The sequence below is a fragment of the Staurois parvus genome, unplaced genomic scaffold (assembly GCF_062004578.1).
Source record: "Staurois parvus isolate SC_StPar_1 unplaced genomic scaffold, SC_StPar_1.0 ptg000634l, whole genome shotgun sequence".
Lineage (NCBI taxonomy): Eukaryota > Metazoa > Chordata > Amphibia > Anura > Ranidae > Staurois > Staurois parvus.
This window is the reverse complement of record NW_028318430.1, coordinates 311669-332818: the sequence shown is the minus strand read 5'-3', so window position 1 is coordinate 332818 and position 21150 is coordinate 311669. Positions and strand designations below refer to the sequence as shown.

Here is a 21150-nt window from a genome sequence, read left to right as displayed (position 1 = left end):
CATTGATGTGCACTGGTAGGCACTGATATGTGGCATTGATGTGGCACTGATGGGCACTGGCACGAGGCACTAATGAGCACTGACACAAGGCACTGATGGACACTGACAGGTGGCACTGCTGGGGCTTTTTAAAACGTTTTTAGAGGTCCTAATTGGAAAAATTCCAGGGATTGTCCTGTCCAAACTCTAGGCACATGTCAACCTGTTGAGAAGCCGTTTCTGAACGCTAAGGAACTACATCCAGCTGGAACTGTCAGTCAGAGGAGACATCACACAGGGAAGGGACATCAGGACACACAGGGGCGGAGTCTACACGTGGGAAGGAATATCGGTGCTCGCTTTCAGCTAGCAGGCGGAGGGAGAATAGTCGGCTTCTATATCAGACAGGTGAGAGTCTCTACTACTCAATTGGACGCCACTGTAATCTATTCTATAGAAAACACGCGGGCCGTGGAAACACGCATGCGCGTTAAAGGTGTGTCTCATGTAGATGACGATATATGATGTCATTGTCAACGCACATGGTGGTTTGCTCTGGAAACAGTTCTGTCTGTGCTCTAGTCTAAGTGATCTGACAGTCCCTTGTAGGAGACATATACATAATTAGATGCACTTCCTTCCTGCAATCTATTTTGTAGTAGACGATCTTGTAGCCTTTTTTGCACATTCTTCTCTGTAGGAGTTGAAGGCATAGTTCACCTCTTGAACAAATGTAATCAGTGCGCTCATATTTCTAACATACAGTGCCCTCGTTTAATGTTTGCATTGCAGTGATTGGAAAGGTATTTTTTCTTTTAACCACTTCAAGTCCGGACACTTTCACCCCGTTCCTGCCCAGGCCAATTATCACCTTTCAGCGCTATCACACTTTGAATGACAATTGCGCGGTCATGCAACACTGTACCCATTAGAATTTAGCTTTTTTTTTTTTGAGGCAGATAAAACTTTATTTTGGTGGTATTTATTCACCACTTGGATTTTTATTTTTTTTCTAAATAAATGAAAAAGTCTAAACATTTTGAAAAAAGTGTTTCTTATAAAATGTTGCAAATAAATAATCTATATAAATCCAGCCCAAAATGTATTCATCTATCTTTTTAGTAAAAAAAATAACCCAAATTAGTTATAATTTTTAAAAAACAATTTTTTACATTTTTATTAAAAAAATTTTATTTATGTTTTTTTTAACATACTGTCACCCTAGCAGTACATTGTCACCATAGTGACAATGTACTACATGTGGAGTGTGATGATTTTTTTTTTTTTTTTTTTTACACTCAAAGGCTGTAACAGCAATAATTTCTCCTCCTCTCTGACTGCATTCTTGCAGCCATTGAGAAATACCGTGAGAGCTGTGATTGGTCACAGCTTGTCACATGGTACAAGGCTGTTGTGAATAGCCTTGTACCATGTGACCTCTGTGATCATTCACAGACTTCACAAGTAGTAAGCAATGATGTCAGAAGTGACATCTTGCTTACTACTGTTCATGTGATCACTGATTGGCCAATCAGTGATCACATGATTGGGACCTCACACAGGAGGTCCCATACAGCGATCTGTGTACAAGGGGGCACGCACAGGCTGAAAATGCGGGCGCAGTTTATGAACGGCAACCCGCTCCTGCACTGCTCCCCGGTGGGCCGTTTATGTACATGGGCCGGGAGGGGAGTGGTTAAATAAACATGTTATACTTGCAATACCTTGATAAAAGTATTCACACCCCTTGAAATGTTCCACATTTTGTCATGTTACAACTGAAAATGTAAATATTTTATTGGGATTTTATGTGATAGACCAACACAAAGTGGAAAATAATTGTGAAGCGGAAGGAAAATGATAAATGGTTTTTAACCACTTCAAGTCTGGACACTTTTACCCCCCTGCCTGCCCAGGCCAATTTTCAGCTTTCAGCGCTATCACACTTTGAATGACAATTGCACGGTCATGCAACACTGTAACCGTATGAATTATTTTAGCATTTTTTTAGACAGATAAAGCTTTATTTTAAATGGGGAAAGAACAAAAAGAGGGCGCACAGGCCTAGTGCATTACCATAAAAAATGTTTAATAAAAATAAAGTAGGTGTTGTACTCACAAACGACAATATAGTCAAGGCACATCATAAAAGACAGCTGGATCAACACCGCGCTGAGTAACAGTCCGCAATAGGGATTTTTAGACATCCAAAAGGCTGACGCGTTTCGAGGACTTGCCTCTTCCTCAGGGCTCTGAGGAAGAGGCAAGTCCTCGAAACGCGTCAGTCTTTTGGATGTCTTAACTCCCTATTGCGGACTGTTACTCAGCGCGGTGTTGATCCAGCTGTCTTTTATGATGTGCCTTGACTATATTGTCGTTTGTGAGTACAACACCTACTTTATTATTTATTTTTTATTAAACATTTTTTATGGTAATGCACTAGGCCTGTGCGCCCTCTTTTTGTTCTTTCCCCATTGAGTATATTTGGATTCCCCCGGTCCATTTGAGGGCAGCAAGGTGTGCATGTTCCAGGACATTCTTAATGTGGTTGTAGCATCGAGTCCATCCCCAAGCGCAGGAGCATTTGTGTTTGCTAAAGCTTTATTTTAGTGGTATTTATTCACCACTGGGATTTTTTTTTTTTTTTTTGCTATATAAATGAAAAAGTCCAAAAAAAGTGTTTTTCTTATAACATTTTGCAAATAAATCGTAAATCGTGGCCAAAATGTATTCAGTTTTAGTAAAAAAATAACCTAAATTAGTTTATAACCAAAAAATATAATTTAAAAATTTTTTTTTACAATTTTATTTTTTTATATTATTTGTTTTTTTACATACTGTCACCCTAGCAGTACAGTGTCACCATGGTGACACTGTACTACTTGTGGGGGGGGGGGGGGGGGTGATGAGGAATTTTTTTTTTTTTTACAGATTGCTTTTACACCCATAAAGGCTGTGAAAGCAATCATTTCTCCTTCTCTGGCTGCATTCTTGCAGCCATTGAGAAATACTGTGTGAGCTGTGATTGGTCACAGCTTGTCACATGGTACAAGGCTGTTGTGAATAGCCCTGTACCATGTGACATCTGTGATCATTCACAGATTTCACACATAGTAAGCAATGATGTCAGAAGTGACATCTTGGTTACTACTCTGCATGTGATCACTGATTGGCCAATCAGTGATCACATGATCGGGACCTCGCACAGAGGTCTCGTACGATGATTGGTGTTCCACTGTGTCCGGAGGACGCAGCGGATCGTGGTGCTGCGTGCTCCCAGGGAGCGCGCAGGAGGCGGGGAGGCCATTTATAAATGGCCACCCACCCCTGCACTGCCACCATCCGGCTGTTTATATACAACGGCCGGAGGGGAAGTGGTTAACTTTGTTTTTTTTTTTTTTTACAAATCCTTGAAAAGTGTGGCGGCATTTTTTATTCAGCCCCCTGAGTCAACACTTGAATACTAGAACCACCTTTCTCTGCAATTCCAGCTGTAAGTCTTTTTGGGGATGTGTCTACCAGCTTTGCACATCTAGAGAGTGACATGGTGTAGAGAGAAAATGGTGTAGCGCTAATACTAAACAGAAGCATCAATCGCACATATAAACATAAAAGACATAGAAACATATAGGTGAGATGTCACAAACTGCACAAGTGACCCCCCCACATAAAATAACCCCAATCGGGGACCAAATAACTGTGAGGCAAGTGATTCCCTATAGGGGAACGCAACTAATACACAAGTGCAAGTGTCCAACACATATAAAAAATCATGCCAGATGATAGTCCATTGAATCAACTACCAATGTGCAAGATACAGATAAAACACATGTGGATTCAATCAGTAAGATCGTGGAGTGAGTTTGGTGCCACACACAGGGGTGTATCTGCCGCGAGGCAAACAAGGCATCTGCCTTGGGCGGCACTTTTCGGGGGCGGCACCGCCCCCTGGCAGAAGGGACCAGTGCTGTCACTGCAAAGGGCTCTGCTTGGCCAGGGGGGCATGCTTGGGTGGGTTCGTGTGTGTGTGTGCTCAGCGGCGAGGAGACAGAGAACCTTTCAGCCATGGAGCCGGCTGGAGAGGGGGCCGGGCGGCACATAGAGGACCCTGCATTTCTCTCTATGCTCTATGTGCTGCCAGTCACCTCCTTTATCCATCTCCTGCATACGGTCAGCTCCTGTATGCTCCCCCTTCCCCCTCTCTCCCCCCTCTCTCTTCCCCTCTCCTCTCTCTGCCCCTCTCCTCTCTCTGCCCCTCTTCTCTCTCTCCTCTCTCCCCCCCTCTCTCTCTCTCCCCCCCCTCTCTCTCTCCCCCTCTCATCTCTCTCTCCCCCTCTCATCTCTCTCCTCCCCCTCTCATCTCTCTTTCCCCCTCTCACCCCCCCTCATCTCCCCTCCTCTCTCCCCTTCTCCTCCCCCTCTCTCTCTTCTCCTCCCCCTCTCTCTCCCCCCTCCCTCTCTCTCCCCCCTCCCTCTCTCTCCCTCCTCCCTCTCCCCCCTCCCTCTCCCCCTCTCTGTCTCCCCCCCCTCTCTCTCCCCCCCCTCTCTTCCCCCCTCCCCCCCTCTCCCCCCCTCTCTCTCTCTTCCCCCTCCCTCTCTCCCCCCTCCCTCTCTCTCTTCCCCCCTCCCTCTTCCCCCCTCTCTCTTCCCCCCCTCTCTCTCTTTCCCCCTCCCCCCTCCCTCTTTCCCCTCCCCCCTCTCTCTCCCCCTCCCTCTCTCTCTCTTTCCCCCCTCCCCCTCTCTCTTCCCCCCCTCCCTCTCTTCCCCCCTCTCTTTTCCCACCCCCTCTCTCTCTCTTCCCACCCCCCCTCTCTCTCTCTCTCTCTCCCCCCTTTCTTCCCTCTCTCTTCCCTCTCTTCTCTCTCTCTTCCCTCTCTCTCTCTGATTGGTGTCACTGGGAGGAATAGTGCCCCATCAGTGCCAGTGTGGGAGGAATAGTGCCCCATCACTGGTGTCAGTGTGAGAGGAATAGCGTCCCATCGTTGTCAGTGGGCGGGGCCTAAATAGGAAGGGGTTTACAGATGAAGGGGTGGATCTTAATCAGAAAGGGGTAGGGTAAATTTAGATGCGGGTGGGGGGGGTGCTGGATTTTAGTCTTGCCTAGGGCAGCACTAAACCAAAATACACCACTGGCCACACACTGTGAATTGATATCCATAAGTGGCCAAAATGCCTCCTCACCTCCTTAAAATGACCACAAGGGCCAGCTTGCTTTGTGGAAAAACCACGTACAGTTGTGTTCAAAATAATTGCAGTGTGTTCAAAAAAGTGAATAAAGCTCAAAATCCTTCTAATAGCTTTTATTTCCATACACACAAATACATTGGGAACACTACACATTCTATTCCAAATCAAAACATGCTGCTGTACATCTGTGTTGCATGGAGTCAACCAACTTCTGGCACCTGTGAACAGGTATTCCAGCCCAGGATGATTGGACTACATTCCACAGTTCTTCTCTATTTCTTGGTTTTGCCTCAGAAACTGCATTTTTGATGTCACCCCACAAGTTTTCTATTGGATTAAGATCCGGGGATTGGGCTGGCCACTCCATAACGTCAATCTTGTTGGTCTGGAACCAAGATGTTGCACATTTACTGGTGTGTTTGGGGTCGTTGTCTTGTTGGAACACCCATTTCAAGGGCATTTCCTCTTCAGCATAAGGCAGCATGACCTCTTCAAGTATTCTGATGTTTTCAAACTGATCCATGATCCCTGGTATGTGATAAATAGGCCCAACACCGTAGTATGAGAAACATCCCCATATCATGATGCTTGCGCAACCATGCTTCACTGTCTTCACAGTGTACTGTGGCTTGAATTCAGTGTTTGGGGGTCGTCTGACAAACTGTCTCCGGCCACTAGACCCAAAAAGAACAATCTTACTTTCATCAGTCCACAAAATGTTGCGCCATTTCTCTTTAGGCCAGTCAATGTGCTCTTTGGCAAATTGTAACCTCTTCAGCACGTCTTTTTTTTCAACAGTGGGACTTTGCGGGGGCTTCTTGTAGATAGCTTGGCTTCACATAGGCGTCTTCTAATTGTAACAGTACTCACAGGTAACTTTAGACCTTCTTTGATCTTCCTGGAGCTGATTGTTGGCTGAGTCCTTGCCATTTTGGCTATTCTTCTAACCATTCGAATGGTAGTTTTTCGCTTTCTTCCACGTCTTTCAGGTTTTGGTTGCCATTTTAAAGCATTTGCGATCATTTTAGCTGCGCATCCTATCATTTTCTGCACTTCTTTATATGTTTTCCTTCTCCAATCAACTTTTTAATCAAGGTACGCTGTTCTTCTGAACAATGTCTAGAACGGCCCATTTTCCTCAGAATTTCAGAGAGAAACACACTGTAACCAGCATGTACAACATTTGCTGCCTTCCTTCCTTAAATAAGGGCAATAATTGCCACCTGTTTTTCAAAGAATGAATGACCTCACTAATAGAACTCCACACTGCTATTATTTTGAACATGCTCCTTTCAATTAGTGATTCAATTACACAGAATCAGCAGCATGAATGTTATGACTGTTGGGTCTGTTGGATTTCTATTACTCTACTACACCTGCCAGTAAATTATTTTCCATGTAGAAATACAATTTCTACCAAAAACAGTGATTGATCAGGTTAGTGATGTCTGACTGCTATTAATTTGAACACAACTGTATATACAGGAATTGCCACATCACCACAAGGACCCTCCTGGTTAGCCAGCAGACCCAATGCTCCTGAGCTCTCTCCAGTCACCTGGTACTCATAAGCAGCCGTTTCCACCACAAGATCATATCAAAAGACAGAAGAGATCCTCCATAGTGTAAACCAGTAACTTTTTATTCACCAAAAAACAATTAAAATGCCACTCACATGTTAAATGAACATCATCAGCTTTTCCCCATTATATGGGTGTATTTTCATGGTTTTTGGTGTCCCAATATGGCGTCCGCACCGGAAACGACGTCACCACGCCTCAGAACTTCTGTCACTGCGTAACGACACGTTGCGTCACGATGCCCACAAGACTTCCTCAGGGTATCTGAGGAACCCTGGGGAAGTTATGTGGGCATCGTGCAGTTTGTGACAGCTCATCTATATGTTTCTATGTCTTTTCTGTTTATATGTGCTATTGATGCTTCTGTTTACTATTGATTTAGCGCTACACCATTTTCTTCATAATATTTGTATACTTTGTGGTTAAAGGAGGGTGTTAGCTGCTTAGGGTAGGTTACATCCATTTCAGCGCAGGGGGTCTTTCTCCTTATAATTTTCATGTCTTGCCACAGATTCTCAATTGGATTTAGGTCTGGACTTTGACAGGGACATTCTAACACATGAATATGCTTTGATCTAAACCATTCCATTGTAGATCTGGCTGTATGTTTAGGGTCGTTTTCCTGCTGGAAGGTGAACCTCCGCCCCAGCCTCAAGTCTTTTGCAGACTCTTAACAGGTTTTCTTCTAAGATTACCCTGTATTTGGCTCCATCCATCTTCTCATCAACTCTGATCAGCTTCTCTGTCCCTGCTGAAGAAAAGCATCCCCACAACATGATGCTGCCACCACCATGTTTCACGGTGGGGATGGTGTTGTCAGGGTGATGTGCAGTGTTAGTTTTCCGCCACACATAGCGTTTTGCTTTTAGGCCAAAAAGTAAAATTTTGTTCTCATCTGACCAGAGCACCTTCTTCCACATGTTTGCTGTGTCCCCCACATGGCTTCTCACAAACTGCAAATGGAACTTCTTATGGCTTTCTTTCAACAGTGGCTTTCTTCTTGCCACTCTTCCATAAATGCCAGATTTGTGGAGTGCACAACCAAAAGTTGTCCTGTGTACAGATTCTCCCACCTGAGCTGTGGATCTCTGCAGCTCCTCCAGAGTTACCATGGGCCTCTTGGCTGCTTCTCTGATTAATGCTCTCCTTGCCCGGCCTGTCACTTTAGGTGGACGGTCATGTCTTGGTAGGTTTGCAGTTGTGCCATAATTTTTCCATTTTCAGATGATGAATTGTACAGTGCTCCAAGACCTGGCCGCCCACCTAAACAGTGCTCCGTGAGATGTTCAAAGCTTGGGATATTTTCTTATAACCTAACCCTGCTTTAAACGTCTCCAGAAGTTTATCCCTGACCTATCTGGTGTGTTGCTTGGCCTTCATGATGCTGTTTGTTCACTAATGTTCTCTAACAAACCTCTCAGGGCTTCACAGAACAGCTGTATTTATACTGAGATTAAATTACACATAGATGGACTGTTTACTAATTAGGTGACTTCTGAAGGCAATTGGTTCCACTAGATTTTATAAAATAATGGAAATGTCTTGCGAGCCAGAAAGTAGACAAAAACTCCTTATAAATACACTCTATTAATGGATCGCAAACCTATAGCACATAACTACCAATGTGATAGACCGCAAAAATAAAATATATAGTGTTGCGCTCCCAAACCTCAAATCAATATATTATTATTTGAATTTGATCTCTATTTTAAAGATTTCAGTAATTAAGAATGATGTGTACGAATAAACTTATATACTAATATTCTTATACTTTGAATTAATACAAATAATTAATGTGCATGAAAAAATAAACTGCAAATAATAAAAAATAAAATATAAAAATAAAAATAATAAAAAAAATAAAAATAAAAATAAAAATAATGTCCCAAAAAAGTGACTTTGTGCTGGAAAATCTTCAATTTACAATGATTAGTGACTGCTTGTGAATCCTCCCTCAAGTGAAGATGTGCGCTCACCTCATAAGAAGCCTGCAATTAGGCTATATAAACTTGTGGTTCACCTCCTTTGGAACCTGCTTGTTTAGAACTCCTGCTTTAGGATATCCATGGTGTGTAACATATGCTATAGGATGAATCTCCTCTCCAGCGGGTGCAATTCGTCTATTTTTTCATCTCCATACGATTCACCACATACAAAAAAGATCTCGACATGGTGCTTTATCTTTTATATAAGTGTGACTTTTATTTGCTCAAAATATGGCACTCACATATTAGGTGTGCGGATAGTGGTAGCACTAATACAATCCAAGACCGCCGCTGATTGTCGGAGCTGTGTGCTCGTGGTCCGGCAAACAGACTGACTCCCTCCGAGTGACGTTACAGTCCCACCCCTACGCGTTACGCCACTGGTCACGTGGCTTCATCAGGGGGATTTGATTCAATCAAATATTAGTATATAAGTTTATTCGTACACATCATTCTTAATTACTGAAATCTTTAAAATAGAGATCAAATTCAAATAATAATATATTGATTTGAGGTTTGGGAGCGCAACACTATATATTTTATTTTTCCACTAGATTTTAGTTAGGGGTATCAGAGTAAAGGGGGCTGAATACAAATGCACGCCACACTTTTCAGATATTTATTTGTAAAAACAATTTGGAAACATTTTGGTTGTAACATGACAAAATGTGGAAAATTTCAAGGGGTATGAATACTTTTTCAAGGCACTGTACCTGCTCTGTGTAATGGTTTTGCACACAGCAGCCCATATCTTTCTCTTCTCTGGTGCATGTCTGGTCATTTTTTGTAATACAGCACTGTGTTACTTTAACATTACACAGTCATTACACAGTCATGCAACGTTGTACATAAACAAAATTTACACAAATGGAGCTTTTTTTGGTGGTATTTGATCACCTCTGCGCTTTTTATTTTTGCAGTATAAACAAAAAGACTGACAATTCTTGAAAAAAAAACCTATATATTAGACTTTTTGCTATAAAACATATCCAGTAAAAAAATTCTCCAAGCAGGCTTTCATATGTTTTGCACTGAAGAGAAGCTTCCGTCTAGCCACTCTGCCATGGTTGTCCTTCTGGAACTTTGTCCCATCCCCACACAGGATCTCTGGAGCTCAGTCAGAGTGACTATTGGGCTCTTGGTCTCCTCTCTTACTAAGGCCCTTCTCCCCCAATTGCACAGTTTTGCCAGGCAGCAGGATCTTGGAAGAGTTCAGGTTGTACCAGATTTCTTCTATTTAAGAATTATGAAGGCCACTGTGCTGATTTTTTAGCCTTCCCCCTGATCTGCGTCTTGCAATAATCCTGTCTCTGAGCTCTGCAGACAAATCCTTTTGACCATGTGGCTTTTGCTCAGATACAGTATGCATTGTCAGCTGTGAGGCCTTTTGTAGAGAGGTGTGTGCCTTTCCAAATCATGTCAATTTAATTTACCAGATGTGAGCTCCCAATCAAGGTATAGAAACATCTCAAATGATCAAGAGAAATGGGAGGCACCTGAGCTAAATTTTAAGTTTTGTTGCAGAGGATATGAATACTTATGTCAATGTAATATTTCAGTTTTTCCATGTTCAATAAATTCACAGACATTGATTAAAGTTTTGTTTTCACTTTGTCATTATTCACACATTTTCCCAACTGAATGAATTAGGATAAAATGGAAAAACTGGGTGACAGTTGTGTGAATCATGGGCGAAAACCTTTATATATAGACCACATAGGGGTTGATTTACTAAAGCTCGATAGCGTAAAATCTGGTGCAGCTCTGCATAGAAACCAATCAGCTTCCAGTTTGTTTTTGTTTTTTTTTGTCAAAATTTAATTGAGCAAGCTGAAGTTAGAAGCTGGCTACTACCAGATTTTGCACTTTCCTAGTTTAGTAAATCAACCCCATAGTGTTTTACACTAAAGCCAACTTGTTAAGTTTTAATCATGTTATACCAAAGAACCTTTTCAAAATGTTTTCTGTATCTCCCGCATGACTTTTTTTTTTTTCTTCACTCTTCTATAAAGCCCGTTGTCTGGATTAGGGTCCTCGTACACTGGGACTAAAAACACCAGTTCTTTTCAGTTTTTTTGGCAGACAAAAATTGCTTATATGGAGCATTTTTGTACAGGCATTTTAGAAGCACTTAACATATTTTTTGCCATAAAGGTCCTCTCAAAAGCATGGAGCTTAAAATATGCCTCTAAAAGTCCTAATGTGCATGGACACATAGGATAACATTGTACAGGCAAAACACAAAACTTCTGTAGAAGCAGCGTTTAAACCCAGTGTGCATGGACCTTCAATGTTTTCCCATAAATGAAGGACCATGCCAGCAGTGGATATGATCAAGCTAACTGTTACTGTGCTGCACTAAGGATGTGAGTGGATGAGAGTGTCCAGTGGCCTCCATGAGTGCACCTTGAAGTGACCGCCTCAATTGGCACCATTGGCAACATGACTCTGTATAAATGGTTTATTAAATATCACCTGGAGCTGCTTCAGAATTATCATACACCTCTTGGTTGCCTCTCCAAATAATGAACTCCTTACCTGGTTTTGGTGGATAGCATTCTCTAGCCAGGACTATGGTTTTGTCATATCCTTAACATTTTTTTAACGTTCAGTGTGTGGCATATTTTTTTTTTTAACCCTTTTTGGTGCTTCTCCAGACTGTTATTCTGGTTTTGTTTAGTTAGCTTTTTGGTCTTCATAATACCATTTGTTTAGGCATATTCTCTACTCTGGGATCTTCAGAAACTGATTTTATTTTGAGATCATGTGACACTTTAGTTACCAACAGGTGGACTGTATTAAACAAATTATGCTATTATTTGGGTTGGTTGCAACAGGTTTTACTTAGAAAATTGACAGCAAAGGGGAATAGTGTGGGCCCCAAGAATCAAGCCTATGCGGTATTAGGCACATGTTCTCTATTGAAATCAATAGAATTTGCATTACAAGTTAATTGAGAGAAATGTATGCAGATTTATTTTTATGCTTCCTATTGATTTCACTGTAATTGCTTGTACATTAAAAAGCAAAGGTGTGCAAATGGTTTGCTTTGGGCAGCCAAGTTTTCAAGATATTTTAGAAATAATAAAAGACCAAAAACGATATACTTGTTTATTCCAGTCATCATGATGAACTACTTTTTTAGATTGGTGGCTTAAGTAGCAACACTAATGTGGAACAGTCCAAGGGGGTACATACTTATGGAAAGCTCTATACAGTATTTAGACAAGTAATGGTGTGCAAAAGATTGTGTTGCTTCCATTTTTACTTCATGTCTCTGTTTAGTTAAAATGTACATGCAATTTCCATTGTCTAAATGTGTATTTTTGTTTTTTCTCTTAGTGTAAAATGATGTTGATCCAGTCAACTTTAAAAAGAATCAGGCTTCCAGTTTCTTTTCATACATCAGTAGTTAAGTTTGGAAGTTCGGTGAGACAAGGTCTCATTTTGCAGTCTGTGTCCAACAATGTATATGAGAACTTGGCTGTAGAAGATTGGATTCATGATCATATGAACTTAGAAGAGAAGAACGTTTTGTTTCTGTGGAGGAATTCACCAACAGTGGTTATTGGCCGTCACCAAAATCCATGGAAAGAATGCAACCTCCATTTGATGAGAGAAAAAGGAATTGGCCTGGCAAGGAGAAGAAGTGGCGGTGGGACAGTGTTTCATGATCTGGGCAATGTTAATCTAACTTTTTTTACCTCAAAGAAAAAGTATGATCGAATGGAAAATTTAAACTTGGTTATTAGAGCTCTTAAAGAACTGGAACCATTTTTGAATGTCCAAGCAACACAAAGATATGACCTGCTCTTAGACGGCAAATATAAAATTTCAGGGACTGCATCTAAGCTTGGAAGGACTGTTGCCTATCACCACTGTACCTTGCTGTGTGATGCAGACAGTTCTATCCTACCATTAGTGTTGCAAAGTCCATACACAGGCATACAGAGTAATGCCACACCTAGTGTTCCTTCACTGGTTCAAAACCTGTCCCAAGCTCATTCGTCTTTGACATGTGAAACTGTCATGGATGCGGTGGCCAAAGAATACAGTTTCGAGTATGATAACAAGCCTCATGTCCAAGTAGTTGACCCAACTGATGAGACAATCTTTCCTGGCATATCTCAAAAGAAACAGGATTTGTGCACTTGGGAGTGGATTTATGGAAAAACACCAAAGTTTGACATTGTGACTTCCTTTCAGATTTTTCATGAGGATTCGGTTATAGATGTGAAATTAACGATGGCTATAAAAAATGGTTGTATAGAGAGCTGTTCTATTGTATTGCCATACCAGTGGCTTTCTAAAGGACAGTGTGATGAGCTGCAAAATATTTTGGTGGGCAGCAAATTTTGCTCAAGTGAAACTGTATTTTTAGTGAGCACTTTGATCAGAACTTCTCCACAAGACTATGAAGTTCAAACAAAGTGGAATATTTTATGTGAGAAGTTGATATCCATAATGTGATGTAATCATAAGTCTAATGGTAATAGTTTTTAAATACAAGATTGAGCATATTTTCTAAAGGTGTATATTAATAGTTTTTAATGACAGTGTTCTGTATATAAAACATGAAATAAATGTAAAAAAAAAGAAGAAGAAAAATTACAATTGTACCACAACTCTAAAACTGATGTATTATTTTTTCCGAAACTCTTTAATTAGTACATAGGCGGGGGGTGGTATCTATCATCAACCAATACCATATATTGCTTTGCTACCTTTTGAGATTTCTAAGTCCACATAAAAACATTAGGCTTGAGCCTTATTCTGTGAAAGAACAGTAACATTGATAAAAAAACATTCATTCAGATTATAAAGGTTACTTTTGGCTTTAAAATAAGAACTACTCTGATTGGTTGAGAGGGGCGGAAGGTCAGAAAAAGTGTTAAAAAGTTAAAGAACAAATCAGGGAAACATGAAAGTCCTCCTTTGCAGTGGGACTGCTTGTTCAGGTCTAGGGGACAGAGAAAGGAAGATTTACCCTATCCTCCATTTCTCTGTGCTCCTAGATCAGTCCCTACAGCATCTTTTCCCCCATGCTCCTGTGTTATAGCATCATCCAGACAGACTGATACAGGGTCTATAGCCATGCATTGGATGTGATGAAATCAATGCATAGTCCACCGCGGAAGCTTATGGGAGTGTGGTCTGCTGGGGCAGAGAATCAGACAAGTAGAAGTCCTTTACTCTCCCCTAGAATAAAACTGCAGTTAACCCTAGCTAAGCAGACACAGCCCACCTCAAGGGAGAATTCTCAGATTTCCCAGAGTTGGCCATTAAGGGACCTAAGGTTTCTGCCTAGCTGGCACTGCCTGAACAATAGTCCACAGACCCCATCAGCTGAGATCTCATAACCAGGCATGTGATCAGCCACTATAGCAGGGCTTTACAAATTTGCTTTCAGTCTAGGAGCCAGCTAAAAAAGTTAAGAGCCAGATTTTTAACAACTTTCCTACTGGTTACTTTTGCCCCCTTCCTGCCCAAGCCAATTTTCAACTTTCAACGCTGTCATACTTTAAAACACAATTGCGCGGTCATGTAACACTGTACCCATATTAAATTTGTATCCTTTTTTTTGAGACAGAGATTTCTTTTAGTCGTATTTAACCAGTTGCCACCCGGTCTATAGCCAGATGGCGGCCGGGCAAACAGCTCGTCCCTCCGTGTGGATGCCATATTGTGTCCTTTCAGGAACGCGCACGCCCTCAGGGCCGCGCTGCGGCGCGATCTGTCACCGGCCCTGTACCTTGGACACGGCCGATGACAGATCTGTGTACCGGCAACATTGTCAGTACCATGTGACCTGCAGTGACCAATCACAGCAGGTCACATGACAGTTGTATACAATGGATGGCTTCCTTTCATGCCATCCATTGTAGACAAGTGTGTCTGGCTGTGAATGGTCACAGCGATCACATGCACAAGCTGGGCCAATCACAGCCCAGCTGTGTCATGGTATTAGCCATGGCCAAATCACAGCTAAGCACAAAAAAAAAAACCCTGAATGAATCATTACATTCAGGTAAATGCTTGCTTATAGCAAAGTAATTCTTTGCTATAAGCAAATTGTGTAAAAAGAAATACTGATCACTTCCCCAAAGTAGTACAATGTTACTATGGTAACATTGTACTACTTTGGTCACAGTGAAATATGAAAAAAAATCTTAAAAAAAGTAATAAAAAATTTTAAAATAAAAAAAAATTATCAATTTTTTTTTTCATACTGTCACCAGTCAGTGTCCCTGATCACCGCCATGCCAGTTATATCATGATGCTGTACTGCAGTGGTGACAGTATGTAAAAAAAAAAAAAATAGTGAAAATATTTTTTAATTCATTTTCCGAAAAATTATGACAAAAAAATTACAACTTCAAAAAACTTACCATGCCTCTTATGAAATACATCGGACTGTCTACTTTGCAAAAAGGGGTCATTTGGGGATATCTGTACTGTTCTGACATTCTTGGACCTCAAGAAATTAGATTGGCTGTCAGTACTTCAGGATTGATCAATTTTCAGATCTATCCCATAGTTTGTGAACTCTATAACTTTCCTACAGACTAAATAGTACATCCTAATTTGGGTTATTTTCACCAAAGACATGTAGCAGAATACATCTTGGCCTAAATGTATGAAGAACAATTATTTATTTGCAAACTTTTATAACGGAAACAAAGTAATTAAGCAAAAAATAAAAACCCCAGTGGTGATTAAATACCACCAAAAGAAAGCTCTAGTTGTGTGAAGAAAATGATAAAAGTTTAGTTTGGGTACAGTGTTGCAAGACCGCGCAATGTCATTCAAAGTGTGAGAGCGCTGAAACCTGAAAATTGGCCTGGGCAGGAAGGGGGTAAAAGTGCCTGGTATGGAAGCGGTTAATTACCACTGGGTTTTTCATTTTGTTACTAAATATACAAAGGAAAAAAAAACATATTTTTCTTCAAATAAGTAATTTTTCTTCACTGATGTGCAGTGATGAGGCTGCACTGATGGGGCACTGGTGAGGCTGCAGGGATGTGGACACTAATGAGGCTGCACTATTGGGGTACTGATAGGTGGCCACACTGGCTATCACAAGGGTAGCAGGTTCCTGGGCTGCCCACACCCAACTCTGAGCTACAGTCTGAGCCCATCCAGGGTGGAAACAGCGCCGCTTTTCCCTTCCCCCTGGCCTCACACATGTGGCAGTGACACCTGCAGGCTGCCCGGCAATGTTGCACCTGGCTGCACTCCCCTATGCTACACCACTGGGGCTGACAACATCCAGGGTGCCAGGCCGCATTTTCGCCATGACAACCTGGTGCCTGGGATTTGTTGAGCCCTGCACTATAGAAATTTAAAAGCAGCACTTTACCAAGATAGGTATTCCACGACTGTTTCAAATATATACTTTTAGGCAATATTTTCTTTGTATCTGTTCTTTAACAGCTGTTCATGAGCGCAATATACTGCCTGTTACAACACAGTAGGCCTCTGTCACAGAGGGTCTAATCAGGTTCACCATCAGGTTTTTTAGGCAGACCTAATCGGAAGCTCCATGTAAGTCTTTGGGCAGACAGATGTAAACAAATGTTTACATCCAATTACCTTCAAGTATGTTCAGGTCTTGGAAAAAAAAAAAACAACAGAAAAGGCCTGTATTCGTTAATGTCTGTTTACATCTGGCCGCCCATAGATCTAATATAATGTAGGGTCGGGAAGCTCTAGAAGTAAAAAAAACTGAGCAGACACAGATGGTGTAAAAGTGTTCTGTTCCTATTCAGCATGGATCTGTACATGGATCCCCTGCCAATTGAACTGGACGCAACCTGTGCGAAATGGGCCGAGCATGGAAAAATACGAATTGCTAGTATGAAGCATTGTGCTTTTCTGTTGGATTTACAGGCAGCTTCTATATCACAGATATGTATTACCCCCAGTTCACATCTATGCGGCTGTGAGGGCCACGTTTTGCAGGGGCACGAGAGCCTATTCATTTGAATGGACTCCCGTGCCCATGACAAGCAGGGAAAGAAGTCCCTGCACTTCTTTGGAAAACACAGCCCAGTACGGTTGCATTTTCCAGTGCAGGCAGCGTGCCATTAGAACTAATGGCACCCGCCCGTGGTTCCACAATTCTCTGTGCGGGTGGTGCGGCTGCACGGATTTTCATGCGGATCCACAGCGGCACCACCCGCATAGATGTGAACCTAGGGTTAAAGCTGAACTTTGGGCAAATGGCTAAATACACAGATGAAATGCATAAAAGGGAGATGTCTTACTAACCAAAGGTTTTGTATTCTTTTTCATCCAGTCATGAGATTTACACAGTTCTGCCAGTGCTCCTTGCAATGCAACACAGCTGATTGGCAACTTGTGCTGCTTTCTTCTTCCTCAATCTTCTAGAAAGTGATTGCTAGAAGCTGTTACCAACTCAAGTACTGGTATAAAAAAATTTGCATTTAAAAATGTATGTACAGGCAAAACTTAGTAGGGAGTAGAGAAGGATTAGAACCCCTATCAAAGTCTTTACTGTGCTCTGTGCTACCCTAGGGTGATTTACCCTGGCTATTTGTCTTGATGACTGTTGTCACCAATACAGAAAGTGAGGGGAAATACAAAATTTTAGGTTGTCAATGTAATAGGAGTAGATAGGGAAAATTCCAATGGGGATACCTATTTAAGTGACAGTTGTGTAAGCAAGGAATTTCATTCACTTGTAAAAGTTTTCTCTCAATTCCTATGAAGTGTATCGGTGTCATGCAGTACTGCTGCCATCTATAGAAAACTGATACTGGAACCCATATAGTAATAGGTACAGTGAGAGCTGGATAACCTGGAGGCTACCTCATTCCCTTACGATAAACTTAAATGATAAATTGGGTTGTCCCCAGAAAAAAGGGGAAATCTTGCAATAGGGACACTAGTTTTGGTGACTTGGGGGTCCCCAAGAGATTCCTTTAATTTGCAGGGATTTTCTCTCACTTCTTGTTTTGGCTATGTAAGTAAGGGAAATCTCCCCAATGGGGTGGAAAAAATAAACTGACAGGGGTTATATATTACTCTATCCAAACTGAAAGAAAACATTTTTCCTATAGTTCTACTTTTGTTAGGTGCCAGACTTGTTTTTATTTCATAAATGTACTATACATTCATTATGGTGCTGTCAATTTTCCAGGAAACTTGGGAATCACTTAATATTGCTGGGTGGTCTCCCAAGATCTGAAACACCTGGGTTTCCAGTTTGTGTTCCAGCACAGAACACAGCACGTACAATTAGGTCCATATATATTTGGACACAGGCACAAGTTTCATATCTTTGGCTCTGTATTCCACCAGATTAATTAAACCGAAACAATCCAAATGAATTTGAAGTGCAGACTTTTAGCTTGAATTCAAGGGGTTGAACATAAATATCAAGTACAAATTTTAGGAACTGCAACTATTTTTATACACAGTCCCTCCATTTTCAGGGGCTCAAATGTCACTGGACTAATGACTGTCTATAATCATAAATAAAATGTTCATTTTTAATACTTTGTGGAGAATCCTTTACTGGCAATGACTGCCTGAAGTCTGGAACCCATGGACATTACCAAAGACTGGGTTTCCTCCTTTCTGATGCTTTGCCAGGCTCTAACTGCAGCTGTCTTCATTTGTTCTTTGTTTGTGGGTCTTTCTGCCTTTAGCTTTGCCTTCAGCAAGTGAAATGCATGCTCAATTGTGTTGAGATCAGATGATTGACTCGGCCATGCAGAATATTTCACTTTTCCTTCAAAAGCTCCTGGGTTGCTTTTGCAGTGTGTTTTGGATCATTCTCCATCTGTACTGTGAAGCGCCGTCCAATCAACTTTGCTGCATTTAGCTGAATCTGGGCTGATGTCTAGGGACATCCGTTGGCTAAAGTCCACTTTTCATTAAAATCCGTCTAATTTTAGACGACAAAGACATTTATTAAAGAAAGATTCTAACAAGTAGACTCGAAATTTACTAACTAGGCACAATACAGGAATCAGTCTAAAAAAAACAGACATCCTAGAAACACGTCTAACAGAACAAAAAATGACTGTAGAAACATGAAATTAGCTTTTCCAAATATCGGGACTTCTTTTTAAATAATATATATACCGTATTTGCCGGCGTATAAGACGACTGGGCGTATAAGACGACCCCCTACTTTTCCTGTTAAAATATAGGGTTTGGGCTATACTCGCCGTATAAGACTACCCCTCTTCCAACGCACACCAAAAATTAAAAAACATCAGATTTGATTTCAATATGGTATGATATTCCAATGATGGGGCACGCTTTCTCGCTCTGACACCAATGATGGGGCACTATTCCTCCCACTGACACCAATGATGGGGCACTATTCCTCCCATTGACACCAATGATGGTGCCCCATCATTAGTGTCAGTGTGTGAGGAATAGTGTCCCATCATTAGTGTCAGTGGGAGTAATAGTGCCCCATCATTGGTGTCAGTGGGAGGAATAGTGCCCCATCATTGGTGTCAGAGCAACGAATCTTGCCCCATCATTGGTGTCAGTGGCAGGAATAGCAACCCATCATTGGTGTCCGTGGGAGGAATCGTGTGCCATCATTGGTGTCAGAGCAACGAATCGTGCCCCATCATTGGTGTCAGTGGGAGGAATAGCACCCCATCATTGGTATCAGTGGGAAGAATCGTGCCCCATCATTGGTGTCAGTGGGAGGAATAGCACCCCATCATTGGTGTCAGTGGAAGGAATAGCGCCCCATCATTGGTGTCAGTGGGAGGAATAGCGCCCCATCATTGGTGTCAGTGGGAGGAATAGCGCCCCATTATTGGTGTCAGTGGAAGGAATAGCGCACCAACATCGGTGTCAGTGGGAGGAATAGCACCCCATCATTGGTGTCAGTGGGAGGAATAGCGCCCCATGATTGGTGTCAGTGGGAGTAATAGTGCCCCATCATTGGTGTCAGTGGGAGGAATAGTGCCCCATCATTGGTGTCAGTGGGAGGAATAGTGTCCCAACATTGGTGTCAGTGGGAGGAATAGTACTCCGTCAGTGGGGGGAGGAATAGTGCCCCATCGTTGGTGTCAGTGGGGGGAGGAATAGTGCCCTATCGTTGGTGTCAGTGGGAGGAATAGTGCCCAATCATTGGTGTCAGTGGGAGGAATAGTGCCCCATCATTGGTGTCAGTGGGAGGAATAGTGTCCCATCATTGGTGTCAGTGGGAGGAATAATGCCCCATCATTAGTATCAGTGACACCAATGATGGGGCACTATTCCTCCCACTGACACCAATGACACTTGCTGACTCCTGTTCTAGTATGGTACTGCTGCAGCCAGCATATGTGGTTGCAGCAGCACCTCTGCACTGCACACTTACCCTCACTCGATTTTCGCGGGTCCGCTCGGCTCCGCCTCCTCGCCCGTGATTGGCCGCCTGTGTGTCTTTCCTGAGCTACAATTCTGGCGGCCAATCACCGGTGGGGAGGCGGAGCTGAGCGGCAGGAGTAAGGGAGTGGCCGGAGTGACTGAAGGAGCAGCGCTTCCTGGATGGATCGTCTTGGGAGACAGGTAAGAGACTGCAGCCCTCTGCCCACCCCTGTACTTAGTGTCCCTTCCGACGGAAGGGGGGGACGGCGGCAGCACCACGCCGCCCCCCTAAAAAGTGCCCCCTGACGTGTACCGGCGTATAAGACGACCCCCGACTTTTGAGAAGATTTTCAAGGGTCAAAAAGTCGTCTTATACGCCGGCAAATATGGTATTACATTTAAATTTTTTTTTTCAGTGGGTAAAAAATAGTTTAAGGGAATTCATGACAGTCAAGAACTAGATGCTTTTCCATCTATGTAGGGTTAGAAATGAGCATGTGCAGGACACAATTTAGCCATCTGCCGTGGGTGCTTTCTTTTTTGATGCTGTTTAATAGTAAATCTCAGTGTGGAGTCCTCTGACAGACGGCACTCGATTGCGTCTACTGTGTTAAACAAACAGCACTATTTGTAGCTAGGCATATCTTTATGTATTCTCATTGGATTTCCTTAGTTCTATTGATTCTATTTTTGTTTCTTATCCTTTATAATTATTTCTGTAATGGTTTTACATATTTCAAAGGTCTAGATAATATATATATTTTGACAGGTGAATCTAAAAGTAAAGGTCGGCAAATAAAAACAGCATGGGGTCCCTCCTCCCATCCATACCAAGCCCTTCGGGTCTGGTATGGATTTAGAGGGGAAAACCCCACACCAAAATTAAAAAAAAAAAATGAAATGGGGTCCCCCCCAAAATCCATACCAGACCCTTATCCGAGCATGCGGCCCGGCAGGTCAGGAAAGGGGGGGGGGATGAGCGAGAGCTTCCCCCCGAACCATATCAGGCCTCATGCCCTCAACATGGGGGAAATGCTTTGGGGCAGGGGGCTCCCCCTCAAAGCACCTTG

General features: G+C 42.3%; 1 protein-coding gene across 1 annotated transcript; it reads left to right on the top strand.

The window, feature by feature from the left end:
- Positions 1-262: 262 nt before the first annotated feature.
- On the top strand, positions 263-13364 carry LIPT1 (lipoyltransferase 1). Its single transcript, XM_089693442.1, has 2 exons — positions 263-387; positions 12074-13364. Exon 2 carries the CDS (start codon positions 12080-12082, stop codon positions 13199-13201), a length of 1122 nt encoding a protein of 373 aa, XP_089549568.1. The 5' UTR covers positions 263-387; positions 12074-12079; the 3' UTR covers positions 13202-13364.
- The last annotated feature ends 7786 nt before the right edge of the window (positions 13365-21150 follow it).